General features: G+C 32.7%; 1 protein-coding gene across 1 annotated transcript; it reads left to right on the top strand.

Moving 5' to 3' along the window:
- Positions 1 to 5,922: 5,922 nt before the first annotated feature.
- LOC126821038 (sorting nexin-6) lies at positions 5,923 to 18,222 on the top strand. Its single transcript, XM_050549330.2, has 14 exons — positions 5,923 to 5,976; positions 6,084 to 6,131; positions 7,455 to 7,556; positions 7,926 to 8,039; positions 8,543 to 8,664; positions 9,021 to 9,144; positions 9,520 to 9,615; positions 10,351 to 10,456; positions 11,817 to 11,892; positions 12,326 to 12,365; positions 12,752 to 12,934; positions 13,713 to 13,776; positions 14,165 to 14,250; positions 14,927 to 18,222. The coding sequence occupies exons 1-14, from the start codon at positions 5,971 to 5,973 to the stop codon at positions 14,978 to 14,980; spliced, it is 1,221 nt and encodes a 406-aa protein (XP_050405287.1). The 5' UTR covers positions 5,923 to 5,970; the 3' UTR covers positions 14,981 to 18,222.
- Positions 18,223 to 19,189: the final 967 nt, after the last annotated feature.

Below are 19,189 nucleotides of genomic sequence, written 5' to 3' on the forward strand. Positions count from 1 at the left end.
CAAGTATACAATCATTGAATGAATCATAGACATAGTATTATTGTTGTCTTCGTACCAGACCATCTTGTGAACTTGCCCAGAAATGGACAAAGATGGTTATAGAACAGCCACCAAGTACCCAAAACAGATAGATGCCGACATGGTCTCCACTTTAGGGGATGATGTCCCTTCCTTTTCCACTGCGTAATTTAAGCGTGATCACTCAACATATTGCCAGTGTTGTGGCCATCTCTCATGAGAGGGTTGAGCACATAATCGTCAATGAGTTGGGAATGACAAAAGTTTCTGCAAGCAAGTGCCAAAGCTCTTGACTCAATTGACTGCGTATCAGAAACGTGTCAGATTCCTGACGTCCCGTGGCAATCTGTGCCGTTTTGAAGCAGATCCTGATAATTTTTTCGTCAGAGACCTGTTTCCAAAAATGAAAAAGAAATTAGTCAGTCGTCATTTTCTTTTTTTTTTATAGAAAATTTCTTCACGACCGGCATCCAGGCCTTGCAAAATCATTGGCAAAAGTGTGTACACCTCGAAAGGGACAGTGTAGAAAAACAAATGAAAACCATCGACTTTGTACAGCTCTTTCACAGAGAGGCTTAGAACTTTTCAGCCAACTTTTCGCTTACCCTATCCCCACTTTTGTAAGATTCATATATTTATATACTCGCTACGTCATCGTTTTTAGATGAGCAACTTTTATATAACCGATAATCTATAGTTGAGTTAATATTATGGCTTTCCTTTGGTCTGTTACATCCTAAATTTTCTAAAGTGCTAACTAATTATAAAAGCTTTATAATAATACGGTGCAGCAACACCCCTTTTTAAATAAAATGATGCTACTTAATATGTGTAGAAGTTTACAGTGAACGTAAAGGGTACCAATAAGGCAAAATGGTGCTGTCATGGCAAATCCCCCATTAAGACATACTAGAGAGAGAGAGAGAGAGAGAGAGAGAAAGAGAGATGGGGTTTAACTCCACTCGACACAGACTAACACATGGTTCAGTTTTATTTCCATAATTCGCTTGCGCGTAGTGGTCTTTAGCAGTGGGGGGAAAGCGGAATACCAGGAGAACACCCAGGAGGTTTGACAGTCGACCCTATGTAACGTACAACCGGGAAATCGAAATCTCGCCAGTTGACTTAATGACAGACCGTATTATACAGCGCACACGTGCTAACCATTCGGCCATACAACCCCCGAAAAAACAGACTATAAATTGACACGCATTCTCTATTCAATCGGTGTCGCGGTTTGATTGGGTACTGTTACAAAATATACAACTTTAAAGGAGGCAAGTCTTTAACTCAATGTCATCCACAGTCTTCGACATTGCAAACATGACTTATTGGTCAATGTAAATCAACATTGATGTTGTTATCTTACCGTGAAAAGTTGGGCTTCTGATATCCAATTTTAAGACAAAATGAAAATCTAAAAATTACCACACGAATGGCGGGCCAGAATACTTTGTATAAAGCGACTCGATGAACGAGGCTAAACATATCGCGTGTTTCTCTTAACATAACTGATTAGAAATTACAGTAAAAACAGAAACGATTGAATGTAAATTCAGTTTATATACATACATATTACATTATTATATGTTTTGCGACCCATTTGTATCCATTTCTAGATGCCAAAGAATAGCGATTTACCTCCTCTAATCTTGATTCTAGGGCAAATATAACTCAATGTCTACATAATAATAAATAAAAAGATTTAAATCAATAAGACATACAATACCAAATAAAAGGTTGTACTACAAATAAAAAATTGTGGTTGTTAAAACGTGCTCTAGTAGGGAATCAAAATAAAAAGTTAAAAACACAACATCAACAGGATAAATCAATTCTTAGTTGTTGTAAAAAAGGCTCCACATGAAAACAGAGTGGAATTGGGTTTAAAATCCCACCAACACAATATCTGGGTCATATTTACATAGCTACGGGTTGTGCATTACGAGGATGGGCAGTAAAGGGAGGCGGCGTATTTCCAGAGAACATATTAAAACGGGGAACAAAAAACATACACAACCAATTGTGTACCATGTGAAAGGAAACCGAATTAAACCGGTTACAGAGTCAAACCGGTACGAGTCGGGAATGATATTTGCGTTTAGTTTTTCGATGGAGGCAAAAAATACCGAGATCCCTTGTACTAATTAATCGTGTACTTAAATTATCTTTTGGCAGTTAGAAAAGCCGATATCCTGGTCAAAATCCTTCCAACAGCTATAGAATAAAAATCCCATATATCTAAATAACGTGTCTGAGAGATATGTTATACTCCATAATTCCGTCCCACAACGATATGAAGTATGACTGACACAAGGTAATTAACACGCAGCTGTGCTCATTAAGCTAAAAATATTGATCAATCAACTAGTTCTATATTCTGACAGAACAGTATCTAACTAAATAAAAATTGGTTACATAAACAACGTTTCTTATGACACGTAATCAATTTTATAACGATCGATGTGATGAAGAGATAGAGACTAACAATTTTTTTTTTAAAAAAAAACCTTATTATTTTGTTACGCGATGGCGAATTGGAGACCTTCATTAATTTAACTTGTACAAATATTAGATATTACACACAACAATTATATCGAGGTTTATCAGTAAATAATCAGATTTTTCATATTCTTGTACAGTTTATGTCGTCATAGATGGTATTCAATAATTTAGGGTTTTTTCCTTTATTAAAAGAAAGCAGGTTTTAAAGTACTTGGTTGAAATGCGTTGTATGAGAAACATGAAATTAGGTCGCAATGTCTGACTCCTTCCGCAATTTCTATGAGGACTGTCATCCACTGGCGAGTCTGAACGATATAGCCCTGATTCATGTCAGATTCCACCCGAAACACGTAATATTAATTAAGTTTGAGAGAGGGAGAGAGAGAGAGAGAGAGAGAGAGGGAGGGAGAAGTGGGGTTTAACGTCCACTCGACACAAACTAGGTCATTTCGGGACTAACATATGGTTTAATTTTATTTCAATAATTCGCTTGCGCGTAGTGGTCTTTAGCAGTGGGAGGAAACCGGAGGACCCGGAGAAAACCCACGAGGTTGGACAGGCGACCCTACTCCTTGTCACGTACAACCGGGGATTCGAAACCAATTAAGTTTGATTAATTACATTTAGAAAATTAAATATTTCACAGTACAATTTTACCGAGACAGCGGCGGTGCTATATGGCCTATTCAATGGTTCTTTTAACTTTGTTACCGCCTTTTTGTACCAGTCGAACCACTAGGCGCGGTTTCCGCCCAGGCCATCCATCCTGCATCACTTATAAGAGACACCGCCCCGGATACAGATAGTGGACAGGCACATCACTCACTCAGCCACCGAGACCACCGATATAGTTCTAGGTCAAATGCGTAAATACGTGTGAATATTCTCACAAAAGCTCCGAATCTGATAAAAAAAACGTTTACTTGATTCGCTCATCAGGTGGTTTTGGTACTAATAACTCTCTTGTGTACAGGCCTCTTTGGTTAAATCTTCGAATTGTGCTAACCACACATTGGCGTCTATCGTCAACGATAAATCAGAAAGATCGCCACCTAAAAGATCTCTACTGACAATCTATTGCCGAAACATCTATATTATGGCATAGTTTGGGATAAATTTGCGCGACAGATTTTCGCGGACAAGAAATCCAACTATCTGCAATAATTAGTCCTTAGTTTGTACAGGCCTTAATACTATAACTATCAAAGATTCTATTATAGTATATTTCTGAATCCATTCCATTCTTTAGAATGTTTCTATACTCGGATTTCCTTAATTAGATAGTACAGGCAATATACCACCAGCACCTCAAACAAAATAGTACATACACGCTAATTACCCCAGACTTCCATTCATCAGCTTTCTAAAGCGGTATTATACATACGTATGAAACTCAAATATAGAGTTTAAAATCTTAAATCATTATATTAACCCCACAAGAAAAACAACTGTTCAAGTCCACCAATACTTACTTTGAGTTTTGCCATTTGAATTTTACATTGGTTCCTATTGAATTATCTTCGCCACCTTTCTTCGATATAGTTGATAGAAATAATACAAAATACAAGCCAACGTTATACGTATAGATCTTGTCCGGACATTTACTTAATTTGATTGAATTTAGATATGTTTACTTAGTAAAGTAGCACACATTATTTTACTATAAAATATTTATGTGTATCGTGTGTTGTCTCTTTAACCATGTTATTGATATTACCAACGGTAAATTACCAACTGTAGTAATTAATCCTAGGGGAAGAATCGTATAGTATTATTATATTACCCTAAAGTAGAAATCATTTCCTATATCATCGACATTATCAAGTCAATGTATTATCGATATCGGTTTCACATGTCAACAGTAATAAGCCAATTTACGAATCTATCCATAATAATCTAAACAATAACAAAGCAAAAGTGTATATTGTTAGGCCTACGCTCTGAGGGAAACCAGCTCCGATTTTAGTACTGGTTATATATATCTCTCTGCGTTAAGGATGAATTATTCAAGAGCTAAATCAGCATATTGCAAGTCGTTTTTGGGTTTCAAATGTTATATAAATTATCAATTAAGCATGTATTCACATGCCAAGCCCATTTTAGACCATAGGGTAATCGAAATATTAATGGATTGTCATTTAATAATTTAACGCTAAACTGGATGGACGAGACCATGTTTATTAATTATCTTAGCATTGTATCTTGACAATCTAAACAATCTTGTCAAAACTTCAAACACTCATAACTTCGATCAGAATAAAGTCATTTGACGGAAAATTTCAATATATTCATTTTTTATTATCTTTTTTGAACTATTATAGAAAATAGATCTTTATCTAAATCTTACATTATGCATCTTTAAATCAATTTTAATTACTTCCGCGACACGTAACATAGGATTAAACCGAAGTTGGAAACGGAAATTTGTATTTAATAATAATAAGTCCATTTATATCGCGCTAATTCCACATATAGTCGTGCTCATAGCGCTATTTGTCACTATAGGAGTCATTGGTCTGGAATATAGATTATCTCCGGAATCAATTTTCTAGGGGACATGTATCTCGGGGACCAGTTGTCTGTGAACCAACTTTCTTAGGTGCGAATGTCTCCGGGTACAATAATGTTTAGAGCAATTAAGTTGTCTCGGGACAAATTATCTCCGGGGTAAATTGTATTGGACCTTATTGTCGCCGCCACATGAAAGAATATTAATATGCTTTGCGCAGTACATTAATGTAATAGTGTGAATGTACATAAAATATCGATTAAAACTAACTAACAGCGTGGCTTATTTTAGAAGAATGAATTATTAAAATATCAGATATTCTGCTCTACATACCTAAATTATTTGAAGGAATGTCGTCTGATGGACTACTTAGTCTATACGTACTAAACGGGGTATTATCTCTCTCACTTGTACCGTAATTAACTGTGTCCTACCGTATTTAAATGAAATGGGGTTTAACGTCCTAGTCCTACTGTTTCTGCACCAACTGGGCTAATAAAGACGGTCGTATCTAAAACAACCGCATGTTACCCAACCGTGCAAGTAGGTTCTTAATGTGTCAGCCTTTTTCAATTTCCGAGGGGAGGGGGGAGGGGGGGTGAAGTTAATTCCTCTTTAAGTCCAACGCTGTCATTCATAGTCTAACTTCTTTCAATTTTCGAAGAGCCTATTTTTGAACAATTCAATATAATTATTATTATATCGTTATTAGAACCCCAGTTCAATTGAATTGCCATTGGGGGGATTTTATGCGAATGCGTTGAATAGCTTTAGTTATAACAGCCAAATACCGTCATTTCTTTATAAATCAAAAGGACGTTAAACCCCATGGCATTTCATTTATAAATCAAAAATTTTATTGATTAGAATGTCCCTTTAAATACGAAACTAAGCCGTTCAGGAACTCGCTTTTTATAGTCACGTGACCAACTGCAGCCATGATGGTGGGTGTTGCAGACTATTTATTTACTTTTTTATGTTTTTATATGAAATTGAAAGAAAATCATTCATTATTTGGTCGAAAATTAAACCATGACCTTGTGTATTTCAGGACGGAATAGATGACAGCCCTGACCTCCTTGCTGAGGATAATATCAAGGTAAAAATATATCGAACAATCAGCAAACTGACAAAATGCCATCGTTAGTATCGTATGATCGCCCGGCTGGCGTATTCAACAATATATTGCACAATGCAAATTTATATTTTGTTTTATTATTCTATGGTTATTTCACTATCTAAGCTGTGTTTCATTTTATTATACAAGAATATGAAAGTGTCATTTATCGAAAGTCATAACTTTCATAAGAGGTGACTGCAAAGAGACCTGTTCAAGATTGTAGTACATCTACATATAGGCTACTACATGTACTGGTGTAAGCTGTATTACTATATAAAATATGTAACAGCACAGCCACAGGCATTGTAGAACGAAGCAGATGTGATTGTTAAATATAAAACCTTCATAATTATGCTTCTCAAGTGATACAAATAATGTTAAATAATTTCATTTTTCCGAATTGATTTTAATCTAAATCTAAATTGTATGATTCATTTTGTTTAAAAAAAAAAAGAACAAAAAATGTGAGAATTATTTTCATTGACGTCAAAAATACACGTAATCTCACTTGGGTGAGATTTGGTAAGTTGGCATGCACATTGCCAGTTTGCCCTTTGTATCCAGTTCTGGTCTGAAATTTTTTTATTCAACAGTCTGTCTGTGGGTGACAGACTTGCTCAAGCACCACACTTTGTGCGATGCTCTATGTTATCATTCATGGAAAAATGGAAAATTAACTGTAATTTGCAGAACTCCTCTTAATCGGTTCATGTATTGTATTCCTAGTCATGTAGCAGTTTGCCAAGTTGGCAGTACTAGGTTTTATGTACTGGGTAACATGCTTTGTTTGAATAAACCAATAAACAGACCACACACAAATCACTACATGTACTGTTGCCTACTATACCTGTGATATTGACATTGTTGTTTATGTATTTATTAGTCATTGACATCAGACCGGTATTCTGAAACTGATAAAAACATGAGTCACAGTATTTAAATAACAGTCTGTTCATTAATAAAATATGTCAGTTAATCTTTGGTTTGTGAAAAGTATAATATAATGATGATTTATGATCTTATAAGGATTATCTTTCATTTTTTTTTTTTAATATTTTAAAAAAAGCTTTTTAAAACTTACATGTATGCATCTACAAGGATATAAATAATTGAGTGGTACTTGTACTATGTATATTGTCCACATTTACCCCATTCTTCAGAATCCGTCAACCATTTTTTCCTTTATTTATCTAACCCTTGTACATATGCGATGTATAGGTAATTTTGGCTGTTGACTGATTCTGCTATCTAGCCAAAAAAGTAATCTAAAGCTTATTGACAACCAATCTTTGATAATTTCAGAGTCGTTCTGATACAGTTGATCTAACAGACACATCTCTCTTGGTTGACATATCAGATGCTTTAAGTGAAAGAGATAAAGTCAAGTTTACTGTACATACCAAGGTAATTATGTTATTATCTTCATTACTCATTTATGGAGTTTTTAATTAATTAGCCTACATGTATATACATGTAGACATTATACTGAGGTATACTCAAACAGATTAGTAATTTACTTTTATAACACTCTTATGACAAAGAAACAGGTGTCCGAAAGGATTGCTTTTTACTCTTAAATTCAGCAAAACTGATGCTTTTTCATTGATTTTAACATAAAATAACTTTCATTGAAGATCAACTCGGGTGGCAATATTATTACAAATTAAATATCAGGCTCTGTTCACGTTGATTTCCATATCTATTAATTCAAAATAGTTTTGAATGTAGTCATTGTCTGTAATTTTAGTACTGTCACTGATCTATGTTTTTCAGACAACACTACTACAGAGGTTTAAACAAGCTGAGTTTTCTGTTGTTCGTCAGCATGAAGAGTTTATTTGGTTACATGATAGATATGTTGAAAACTCTGAATATGCTGGTATTATTGTAAGTGTCTTCAGATGACATTTTTTGGACCCACATCTTGTCGTTCTTGGTGTGGGGTGGGGGGTCGACTCTTTTCTAAAAAAGCCAAAGGCTCTGCCAATTCATGTACAATCGCCACGTGACTTGGCATGCTGGTTCCGTGGACAATTGCACATCGATGGCTGGACTACTTTTGATGTGACGTCATAATTCCAAGTTCCTTGTCAATAGTACTGTGGTACTTGTTGTATAAGTTCTGTGAAAAATAAACCCTGTATTGGCTGTATATGATATATTGAGTAACAGAGGAATTCAATCTTCTGAAAGGGGACATGCACTAGTGTTCTGTGAATAGTGTAATTGATATATAATATAGTAGATGACAAAAAGCTAACTTTATTATCAGAAGTCTTTTTAATGACAATCTACCAGGTTTGTTTCAAAATTTGCATTCCTAAATAAATGAACAGCTGTTTTCTCAGATCTGTGTCACAATATATGTTTATTTATTTCTGTAATTATAGATTCCACCAGCACCACCAAAACCAGACTTTGAAGCATCTCGTGAAAAATTACAGCGGTTAGGTGATGGGGAAGGTACAATGACAAGAGAGGAGTTTGCAAAAATGAAACAGGAGCTAGAAGCGTAAGTTTCTAATCCACCATTTGTATAATTTTACTTTATGTCCATGTTTACTCAGTGATGCCCCCCCCTCCCCCTCCCTTTTTTTTTCAAGTCTCACCATTTTGATTCATGTACGAATCCAATATCTTATTTGTATATTTGTCAGTTGGACCAATATAATTTCTGCTCTAGAAATGTGGTTGTTTCTTTCTTTTGTTTTGGCTTTTAGGAATTAAAAACCACTTTTATTAGAAACAGACTATGATAATTATAAACTGGATTGTACATTAACTTACATGTATATAAGATGTGAATTTCTTGTTTCAGCTGTTGTAATTTATTTATGTTTTATTTGTATATTTTTCGTTTAATTATAGTGAATATTTAGCTACATTTAAGAAGACAGTAGCTATGCATGAAGTATTTTTACAAAGATTAGCAGCTCACCCTCTTCTTAAAACAGATGTTAATTTTGAAGTTTTTCTAGAATTTGATTCTGATGTAAGTTTTTTTTAAAACTTTTGGGCATAAGATCCAATATTTTTTTTTTATATATTTATTAAATTTGATTCTGATACAAGTATTCTTTTAAACTGTGGTTTTTAGTGTAGAATTGAAAATAATTCTGTATATAATATATAGCCATAAGTTGTGAATAGGGCTCCAAATTATGATAGTTTCCTCCCACTGCTAAAGACCCCTACGCGGAACCGAATTATTGAAATAAAATTGAACCATGTTAGTCCCGAAATTACCTAGTTTGTGTTGAGTGATGTTAAACCCCATTTCTCTCTGTCTCTTCAAATTATGACAGGGATTAATAAGATTATTTCTTGAATTGTTTATGTACTCTAAGAGGTTTTTATTTACTTGTAGTTAAGTGTACGAGGTAAAAACAAGAAAGAGAAAATTGGGGGCTTTTTTAAAACTATTACTAAAACAGCAGATGAAGCATTATTAGCACAACAAAAGGTGAGAAATTTAAAGTTTATCTATTCGACTATATTGGATTGTTTATTGTATGCATAATATAACAGAATCCCAAGCAACCTACTACCGGTATGTCTTAAACAAAATTAACACTTAGTTTATGGTTTGGAGGGTTCTTAGATCAAGATTAGGAGGGAGAGCTTACTGTTCCAACATTTTTGTTCGATCTTTGAAGATGAGTATGGTGTTAATGTTATGGTGTATGAAATAAGTGAAAGATTGGAGAGATTCAAATATTTTTTACAAATTATTCTCTTACTTTTTTGTCAAGATTAAATAAGTACTAAGCCTGTGGAAAATATCGATAGTGTCAATTGGAAGGCCAAGAAAAGCACTATCGATTATCGTGCTTTATCTATTTTTCTTGTGTCTGAAATTTCAATGTTTTCTGTCAGTAAATCATAATACACAGATTGTAAATCACAAATTTTAATTTGTCAGTGTTTTGGAATACGATAACTTTCTGATTGTTTGAGGTGATGAAACATGATGTTTTATTACATAATGCCATGACTAAATTCAATTATGAGCATGTGTATTGGTATATTGGCAAAAATGTGTACTGGTATATTTGATAATAAAATGTGTTCTGGTATATTTGATAATAAATGTGTACTGGTATACTGGTGATACTGTGTGATAATAAATGTGAACTGATATAGTACATGTATATTGGTAATAATTTGTGATAATAAATGTATACTGGTATATTTGCAGGATGTAGATGAATTTTTTGAAAGTGAGAAGCAATTTCTTGTTGAATATCACAATAAGATTAAAGATGCTACAGCTAAGGCTGATAAAATGACCAGAGCACATAAATGTAAGATTGTATTTTATGATTAACGTCCAGGAATATATAATAGCAGTAAATTATATTAAAAAATTATATTTATAATTTTCCAAATAACGAAAATGAATTTAGTTTTGAGTGTTTCAAAAAGTAGAAGATAAACTTCCATAGGTCTTTGGTAGAAGGGGCACAGGGCAGGAAAGAAGAGACAGTTGCTAATTTTTATCAACTTTTAAATATATAGGTGTTCTATTGACCCACTTCTTATATTAGAAATAAAGCCTTTCACTTCTTATATTAGAAATAAAGTCCTTCACTTCTTATATTAGATATAAAGTCCTTCACTTCTTATATTAGATATAAAGTCCTTCACTTCTTATATTAGAAATAAAGTCTTTCACTTCTTATATTAGAAATAAAGTCTTTCACTTCTTATATTAGAAATAAAGTCTTTAAACTTCCTATATTAGAAATAAAGTCCTTCACTTCTTATATTAGAAATAAAGTCCTACACTTCTTATATTAGATATAAAGTCCTTCACTTCTTATATTAGAAATAAAGTCTTTCACTTCTTATATTAGAAATAAAGTCCTCCACTTCTTATATTAGAAATCAAGTCCTCCACTTCTTATATTAGAAATAAAGTCTTTCACTTCTTATATTAGAAATAAAGTCCTCCACTTCTTATATTAGAAATAAAGTCCTCCACTTCTTATATTAGAAATAAAGTCCTCCACTTCTTATATTAGAAATCAAGTCCTCCACTTCTTATATTAGAAATAAAGTCCTCCACTTCTCATATAAGAAATAAAGTCCTTCACTTCTTATATTAGAAATCAAGTCCTCCACTTCTTATATTAGAAATAAAGTCCTTCACTTCTTGTATTAGAAATAAAGTCCTCCACTTCTTATATTAGAAATCAAGTCCTCCACTTCTTATATTAGAAATAAAGTCATTCACTTCTTGTATTAGAAATAAAGTCCTCCACTTCTTATATTAGAAATAAAGTCCTCCACTTCTTATATTAGAAATAAAGTCCTTCACTTTTTGTATTAGAAATAAAGTCCTCCACTTCTTATATTAGAAATAAAGTCCTCCACTTCTTATATTAGAAATAAAGTCTTTCACTTCTTGTATCAGATATAAAGTCCTTCACTTCTTATATTAGAAATAAACTCTTTCACTTCTTATATTAGATATAAAGTCCTTCACTTCTTATATTAGAAATAAAGTTCTTCACATCTCGTATTAGAAATAAACTCCTTCACTTCTTATATTAGAAATAAAGTCTTTCACTTCTTGGAGGAGTTAAAATAAATAAGGTAATTGCTTTACATATTTCAAGGAAGATAATAATTAAAGATATTTAAATGATTTTCTTTGCCTAGGTGTGGCTGACACATATATTCAAATATCATCATCATTAGTACAACTAGCTACCATTGAAAATACAGAATTAGATAAGTAAGTTGTAATGTGTACATAGCTTTAACAACACTCCCTGGAAAAAAGTGAGGTCTATTAACAATGCTAGCGAGTATCTTACAAATCTTATTATTACCAAATCTCTTGCAAATCTGTGGCATGCATGGTGAATTGCATAGAAACCCTTTGCCAATGTTTGCTTTGTCTCTTATCCGCCTGGCTAAGTAAAGATGAATGCTGACGAATCCTTACAAATGACTTGCGCTCACCACAAATGCCTTGCCATGCCATCACTAAGAATGGCTTATGATTTGAACAATGAGAGAGTGATTCCTATTTTCCAGTTCTTCATTCATCTATTGCAAAATGTGCTTGTATCTTGAAATGGTAAATGTTTATCTATTCAGATATACATGTACTTTAAAAACCTTTATTTTTTTTTCGTATCAATAGTTTTTATGTTTATTTTTAGAATATTTACAAAAGTAGCTGAAGCGCTAGAAAAAGCCAGAGTAAGTATTTATTAAAATGTAAATTTTTAATACTGTAGTCCATGTTTATAGGTCTACCTATACTTGTCAGCATATATTTAAAACAGACATTTTACATGAAACACACTGACTATTGTGTTATTTGGAGCAAAATTGGTTGAAAATTTGAATTCATTTTATCCAGTCTTTAATAGTACGTGCAGGAGGACAGCACCACACACAAACAATTACACAAGACAATCCTACGGACAGAACACAATATACAGACACTACAAACAATAAATATCTGATCAAGTGAATGGATCCAAAGTCTAGCCGTAAGCGTCTACTGCCATGTACAGCTTGGACCTGTATTGATACAAACTTAACTCAAAATGATTGAGAATTATTTGGATAATGTTTTGTAGAAATTAGAAGGAAGAGTTGCAACAGATGAAGATTTAAAATTAAGTGATACATTAAGGTATTATATGAGAGACTCTGCAGCTGGTAAAGATTTATTATATAGACGATCACGGTCTCTAGCTGATTATGAAAATGCAAATAAAGCTCTAGAAAAGGCTAGAACAAAGAATAAAGATGTTCAACAGGTTAGTGGAGAGATTAATTTTTTTTTTAAATTTTTTGTCTTAAATGAGTTTGGTGGTGTTCATTGATGTGTAAAGACTTTTGAAGAACCACGTGTAGAACTAGAAGTATTATAAATGGTCAAAGCACAGTTTTACTGCTGTAACATGCCCAGAACTGGGATCCAAGAGCTAGTCATCTTGTTGTTGTTTAACTTCTTGTAGAACTAGAAGTATTATAAATGGTCAAAGCACAGTTTTACTGCTGTAACATGCCCAGAACTGGGATCCAAGAGCTAGTCATCTTGTTGTTGTTTAACTTCTTGTGGCTGATGTGATCTGTGGTGGCTCATTTAGTAAAAATTTGGCTCGCTAACCTGGAGGTTCTGTGTGCAGGATGGAGGACCTTCCAAGGGACATGTATAGTCGTTTGGATGGTCTGAAAAACCGAGATCCTATATACACTTAAAAGAACCCTTGATAGTTAGAATTCTAAACTGAAAGTAGACTGTAGTGCCGCTGTCCAGGCAAAATTTAGCTCATAGCCCACTGTATGACATATGCCCGTCTCCATTAGCCTAGTCAGTGCAGAATAGTAAACTGTTAACCCCATTTCATTTAATTTCTTGTCACCGACACTCAACAAAAGACTAAGGCTCTGACAAGTCAAGTATGATCGACATGAAACTTTGCATGACTGACGTCACACTTCCACGATGACTGCACTGACATCATACTCGGTTCCTGGTCCATAGTTTAAACATTAGATATCCACTTGATTATATTATCTTTTTATTTACAGGCAGAAAAAGTTCAACAACAGTGCTGTGAAAAATTTGATAAAATATCAGATACTGCCAAAAAAGGTAGGTTTATAATCTTGTTGAAGAATATGTTCAGCTATCTATAAATCAACTAGGGATCTGTCAAACACACGATGAATGGGAGTGCAGTTGGTAATGAATCCATTAAAGTTTTGTCAAAATCTTTGCTACTCGCATCAAGAAAATCACACCTATTAAAAGGGGTTTTACATGAAGTTATATATGAATGAATGTGGTTTCCTAATTTTTATTTTGCATAAAAATACTTTTAGTAAGTTGCTGGGGGACGGCACCACACATAATTACACAAAACAATCCACGGACAAGGCATAATATGCAGAAATCACAAACAAACGTACATATCAGATTAAGTGAAAAGAGTGGAAAAAATGGTTGCAATGAATGACAGATATTTATGTTTTTATTGTAGAATTATCTGAGTTTAAGACTAGAAGAATTGCTTATTTTAAGAAGAATTTAGTAGAAGTAACTGAACTAGAACTGAAACATGCAACTGTAAGTATATAATGTTATTTGCCTGTATGAATACCATTAATAAATCAGTTGCTGCCATGACAACAGGAATTCTACATGTGTCTCCATGCCTTGACTACAACAGTACCACTCTCTTTGCAACTTAGTATCAGAAGACAATAAAGTAGTGTTTGTATTTGAAGTTGATATATTATTGATTATGCTTTATTAAAAAAACATTATGGGTGATTCGGTAACGAGTTGGCAGTTCTCACTATTATAGTTAAAAACTAGATAATGTAAAGGCAATTTGGTGAAAATTTCATTCAAATTGAACCACTATGAACCGAGAACTAAGCGACTGAAATTCCCATAAGCCTCGGTCATCATTACTAAAGTCAGTAATAGTCTCGATTATCCATTTAATCGTTTACTAGAGAAGGAAAGTTATGCAGTAAATCGGCTTACAATCCACTAAAGATCGCAGGCTAGCGCTGCCATCTAGAGTTGATTATGGCCTGGATAGGTTAATCAATGTCTAATTAATAATTTAGATAACATTTCAGGCCTAAAGAAAGACCTGAAATAGACAGATTTAGCTCTTGCATAATGTATGTTTAAATGTTAGTTTTCTACTCATGAAAGTAAAAATTTTCTAAACATATTTTTGTCAGTTTAATTTTTTATTAACCATTTCGATCAAATTTTGTTTTTGAAGGCTCAAATCCAATTACTGAAGAACTGTATTGCTGCTTTAAAGAAAGATTCCTAGAGATAGTGTATGGAAGGTGCCTTTAAAGAATTTGTTGCTAGGCTGAAAACATTGTTGGAAGAGCGACCATATTGTTCAGCTGGTAGTTTTTATAGATCAACCCTTGAATATTTCTACCTTGTTAGTTTGATACAAACAGTTTATATTTATATTGTTGTATTATATATATATATATTATACCTATATGTTACATCACACTGCTAAATGTAATATTCTTTGACCCCTCCACAGGTCATTATTAATGTTAGAAATTACTCTGTAATAAATACCAACCAGTTTAGGTTATAAAAAAAATATTCTGATTCTCAAAGGTCTACATAAAAAATACAAAAATTATCCTCATTGATTACCACACATTTATATTTCCTGTGTTACAAGGAGGTAACTCTTGAATTTTGGAAGTGTCTAGTAGGCTTATTAGTTGTCAAGTACACAACCCTGCACAACCATAAATGACACTGTATGATCATAAATTAGAAAATGGCATCCATTTATTCATCTGCTTAATTTAAGTCCATTCTATTGTGGATGGAAGGAACGGCAATCACATCAGAACTACAAAGTCTGTGCTTTCATCTGAAGACCGAGACAACAATTAATTACTGCGTGTATATTAAATTATATTCGGATTAGGATATAGTCCAGTTACAGCTAAGTTTACATACATAACACAAGTATTAGTAACTTTAAGTAAATTCCAATAAACAGATGACAAGGTAAATGTAGAACCTTGAAATGCAGTACTTATGAGAAGTCATTTAGCCATACAAACCTTTTATGAATTTAGCCATACTATCCTTTGATGAAATAAAAACCTCCCCACAATATCAGATTATTTTGTATGTTTGTCTTGAGAACCAGAATTTTTTTTGTATTTCCTAAATAATATGCCATTGCTAATGGATCGAAAAAATTCATCTGTCATTAGTTAAATTAGGCATATTGACAGATTAGTTGTTATTCGTTTTATCATTGTGACTTTTATTTTTACATTGATGTTACACCCTCATTATCTGTATGTCATGCATGTCATAAGTTACTTAACAATATGTAAAACACATTTAATATAGAAATTAGTTATGCCATATTATATATAGAACGTTGTAGTGAACAGTAATACTCTGTTCGCAGTGGATTGATTTGAAAAATTTGTAATACAATTATGTTTTATAATATCAGTTTGGGTTATTGCTGTTTCTTTCATCTGTCTTACTGCTTGGAAATATTGCATGAAATTAATATCAGTCATTTTGTCCACAAGTCTACTGACTCTTTATGGCAGTAAATTGCTATGTCTGCAAATTAGTATGGTCTCTATAATAAGCTATTTTTGGCATTAATTTCAATCATTGTGGAGTTAGAGAAGGGGAATCAATTGCCATAAGGAAGAATAACCTACAGATACCATGTTTACCCAGGGTATATTCCCACACTGACAGCTTGCAGTGTCAGCTTTTGTCTCCATGGTAAACTACATCATTAAACACAGCAATATCACATTCATGTAGCCAAACCGGATTATTCTACTTATTATATTAGTCATAATAAAAATTGTTTTCACCATATGATAAACTAGAACATGTATAACTGTTCAATATGATGACATTTATTTTCAATAGATCATGTTATGTATTAAAACACATCACAATATAATATTTCACGGTTTAATTTTGCGGTTCATTTATTTTTTTGGGCATGATAAAACAAGTAGACAGCACACTATAAATCTATAGACGTAGAGATGATTTCAATATATTGTATATAAATGTAAATAATTAAACAATTAATTGATTAAATTAACCAATTTATTAAGGATTATGTATATAATCTATTAAAGATTGATCCTTATTTAGAGGAGATTTTCAGCTACCATGAATTTGAAATATTCTCAAAGATTTTCTGATCTTAATTCTTCATAACAATTCTTCATTTCTATTGTTTTCTTTATTTTATACAAATTGTTTTGAACAAGATAAAATGTGTTATTTTTAGTGTTGCTGTGTTATTTGTTACTGTGTGGCCTTATTAAAATATTTATTTAATTTTTCTGTTATTATTTTAATAAATTGGTTAAAATTTAGTGCTTTAATTAGCTCTTGTTAGAGTTTCTAAATATTACATGTGTAACTATGTTTAACATTCCAATTTCAGGCTTGTTAACTGCTTCTATTTATGTTAGAGAATCTTCAACTTTTGTCATTCAGTTCTAATTTAAAAATTAGTAATGTATTCACTGTCTCTGGCAACCTTTTTGTTACTTATTTCTTATAAATTTAGTTGTTACAAAGTTGTACTAGATAAAGACAAGAGGAGTTGCTAAATTTTGGAAACCAAAGTAGGTACAGTACCTTATGTTTTATTTGTGGAAAATGTCATTTGTTTGTTTTAGAGGTGGAGCATGTTTTGGCAAGTGTAGCATATTCAGTTATGTTTTGTTTCATTTTTTAAATTTAGTTTATTTGAAAAATATAATTATGATGGTCGACATGTGCGGGGGATTAATCAATCGTGTACTATATGTACAACAATGAAATACAAGCTGACAAATATCAGAAGTTATCGTTTGTATTTTATAACAACTGTAATCTGTGCATAGCCATATCAAAATACTCTTCGAAACTGACATTCAAACCTAGTCAGACAATGTATTAGAATTTGAAAAAAGGTGTCAATATCTTGTATTGTTTAATATTTTGTTATGTTTTTGTATTGCTAAATATCAGCAGATGAATGTATCAAACGTATAATTCTAAATCAGTCTGTATTTGAATCAGTGTTATAAAAGATGCCATCAAAGTACTATAACTAATCTAAATCACCCACCCTAAACATTGTAAAATGCAAGATTAAATGACCAAGCATCAATGTTTCAAGCTTGTCAAATTGCTCTGTTCGACTTTCTGAATAAATAGTTTGACAAAAAGAGAATTAATGTTGCTATAAAAGATAGTTAGGGTTAATCATTGTCAGATATTTTTCTAGTATAAAGTAGCTTTTTATATTGTAATTAGATGTGAATAGTTAGCAATGATTGTTAAATAATGTTGATGACTGATTGCAATAATTACCCCTGGGACTTTGATAATAATATATTGATTGGATCACCATCCTTGATTGGTAATAATATAAGCACTTGAAAGTTTGGCAACTCATCGATATGTTATTACAGTTTGATAATGAATGTATGTACCTCCACGCTACACCATATCTGTTGAAATAAAATTATTATGTATACAAATGAATTTTTTCTTCACTGGCTTTTTATACTCCCACATTGAAATGTGGCCTTACATTGTCGTCACACCAGTCTGTATGTCGGTTGTCCACAATTGCTTGTGGGCGATCTAGAGGCTAAAGTTAATATCTAATTGTCTTTAAATTTATACACTGTGTTTAAGGTCATACGACGAAGAAGCCTACTGAACAATTTCCGATAATTAGTCAAGAGTTATGGTCCTTGATCCCTTTTTAAAATCTTGTGGTCACTCTGAGTTAATATCTGACTTCAAATTGACACACAGTGTTTAAGGTCATGAGATGAAGAATCCCATTGATTTTCACATTAAAGAGTCTTGTGGATGCTCTAGAGGCCAAGGTTAATATCTGATTCACTTCAAATTTATACGCAATGTTTAAGGTCATCAGAAGACAAAGCCTATTCATTTCCGATAACTTGAACAGCTAAATTCATGATATTAAAGATACATTATGTAAGATTTAGATAAAGAGCTAGCCATTCTTGCTTTAATACTATTAATAGTTAGAAAATAGATAATGTAAAATGAATAATATCACAGAGAGGGATGACATCGGGGCGAGTTCATTAGCTCTCAATATTAACTTTTTTCTTCTGCAAATTGAATTAAATTCTAAAACAATTTTTAAATTATTAGAAATATAAAGGTGTTTGAAGTATATCTGGATAAAAAATATTTAGTGTAAATGGGAACATAAAAATAGTATATAGTATGTCGAGATCGTAAAAGGAACCAATTCTGTCGGGTCCAGTTTGTATTACTACATCTGATGTAAATAACGTGAGAGAGAGAAATGAGGTTTAAAGTTTACTCAACACAAACCAGGTCATTTTGGGACTAACACACGGTTCAATTTTTATTTCAATAATTCGCTTGCGTGTAGGGGTCTTTAGCAGTGGGAGGAAACCGGAGGACCCAGAGAAAACCCACAAGGTTGGACTCGTACAACCGG

This window comes from Patella vulgata, chromosome 5 (genome assembly GCF_932274485.2).
Source record: "Patella vulgata chromosome 5, xgPatVulg1.2, whole genome shotgun sequence".
Taxonomy (NCBI): Eukaryota; Metazoa; Mollusca; class Gastropoda; family Patellidae; genus Patella; species Patella vulgata.

Bases quoted from the DNA above. Each gene is read 5' to 3' on its own strand.
- LOC126821038 (XM_050549330.2), top strand. The intron at 12,366-12,751 runs GTAAGTATTTAT...AATGTTTTGTAG, and splicing joins AAGCGCTAGAAAAAGCCAGA to AAATTAGAAGGAAGAGTTGC. The intron at 13,777-14,164 runs GTAGGTTTATAA...TTTTTATTGTAG, and splicing joins ATCAGATACTGCCAAAAAAG to AATTATCTGAGTTTAAGACT.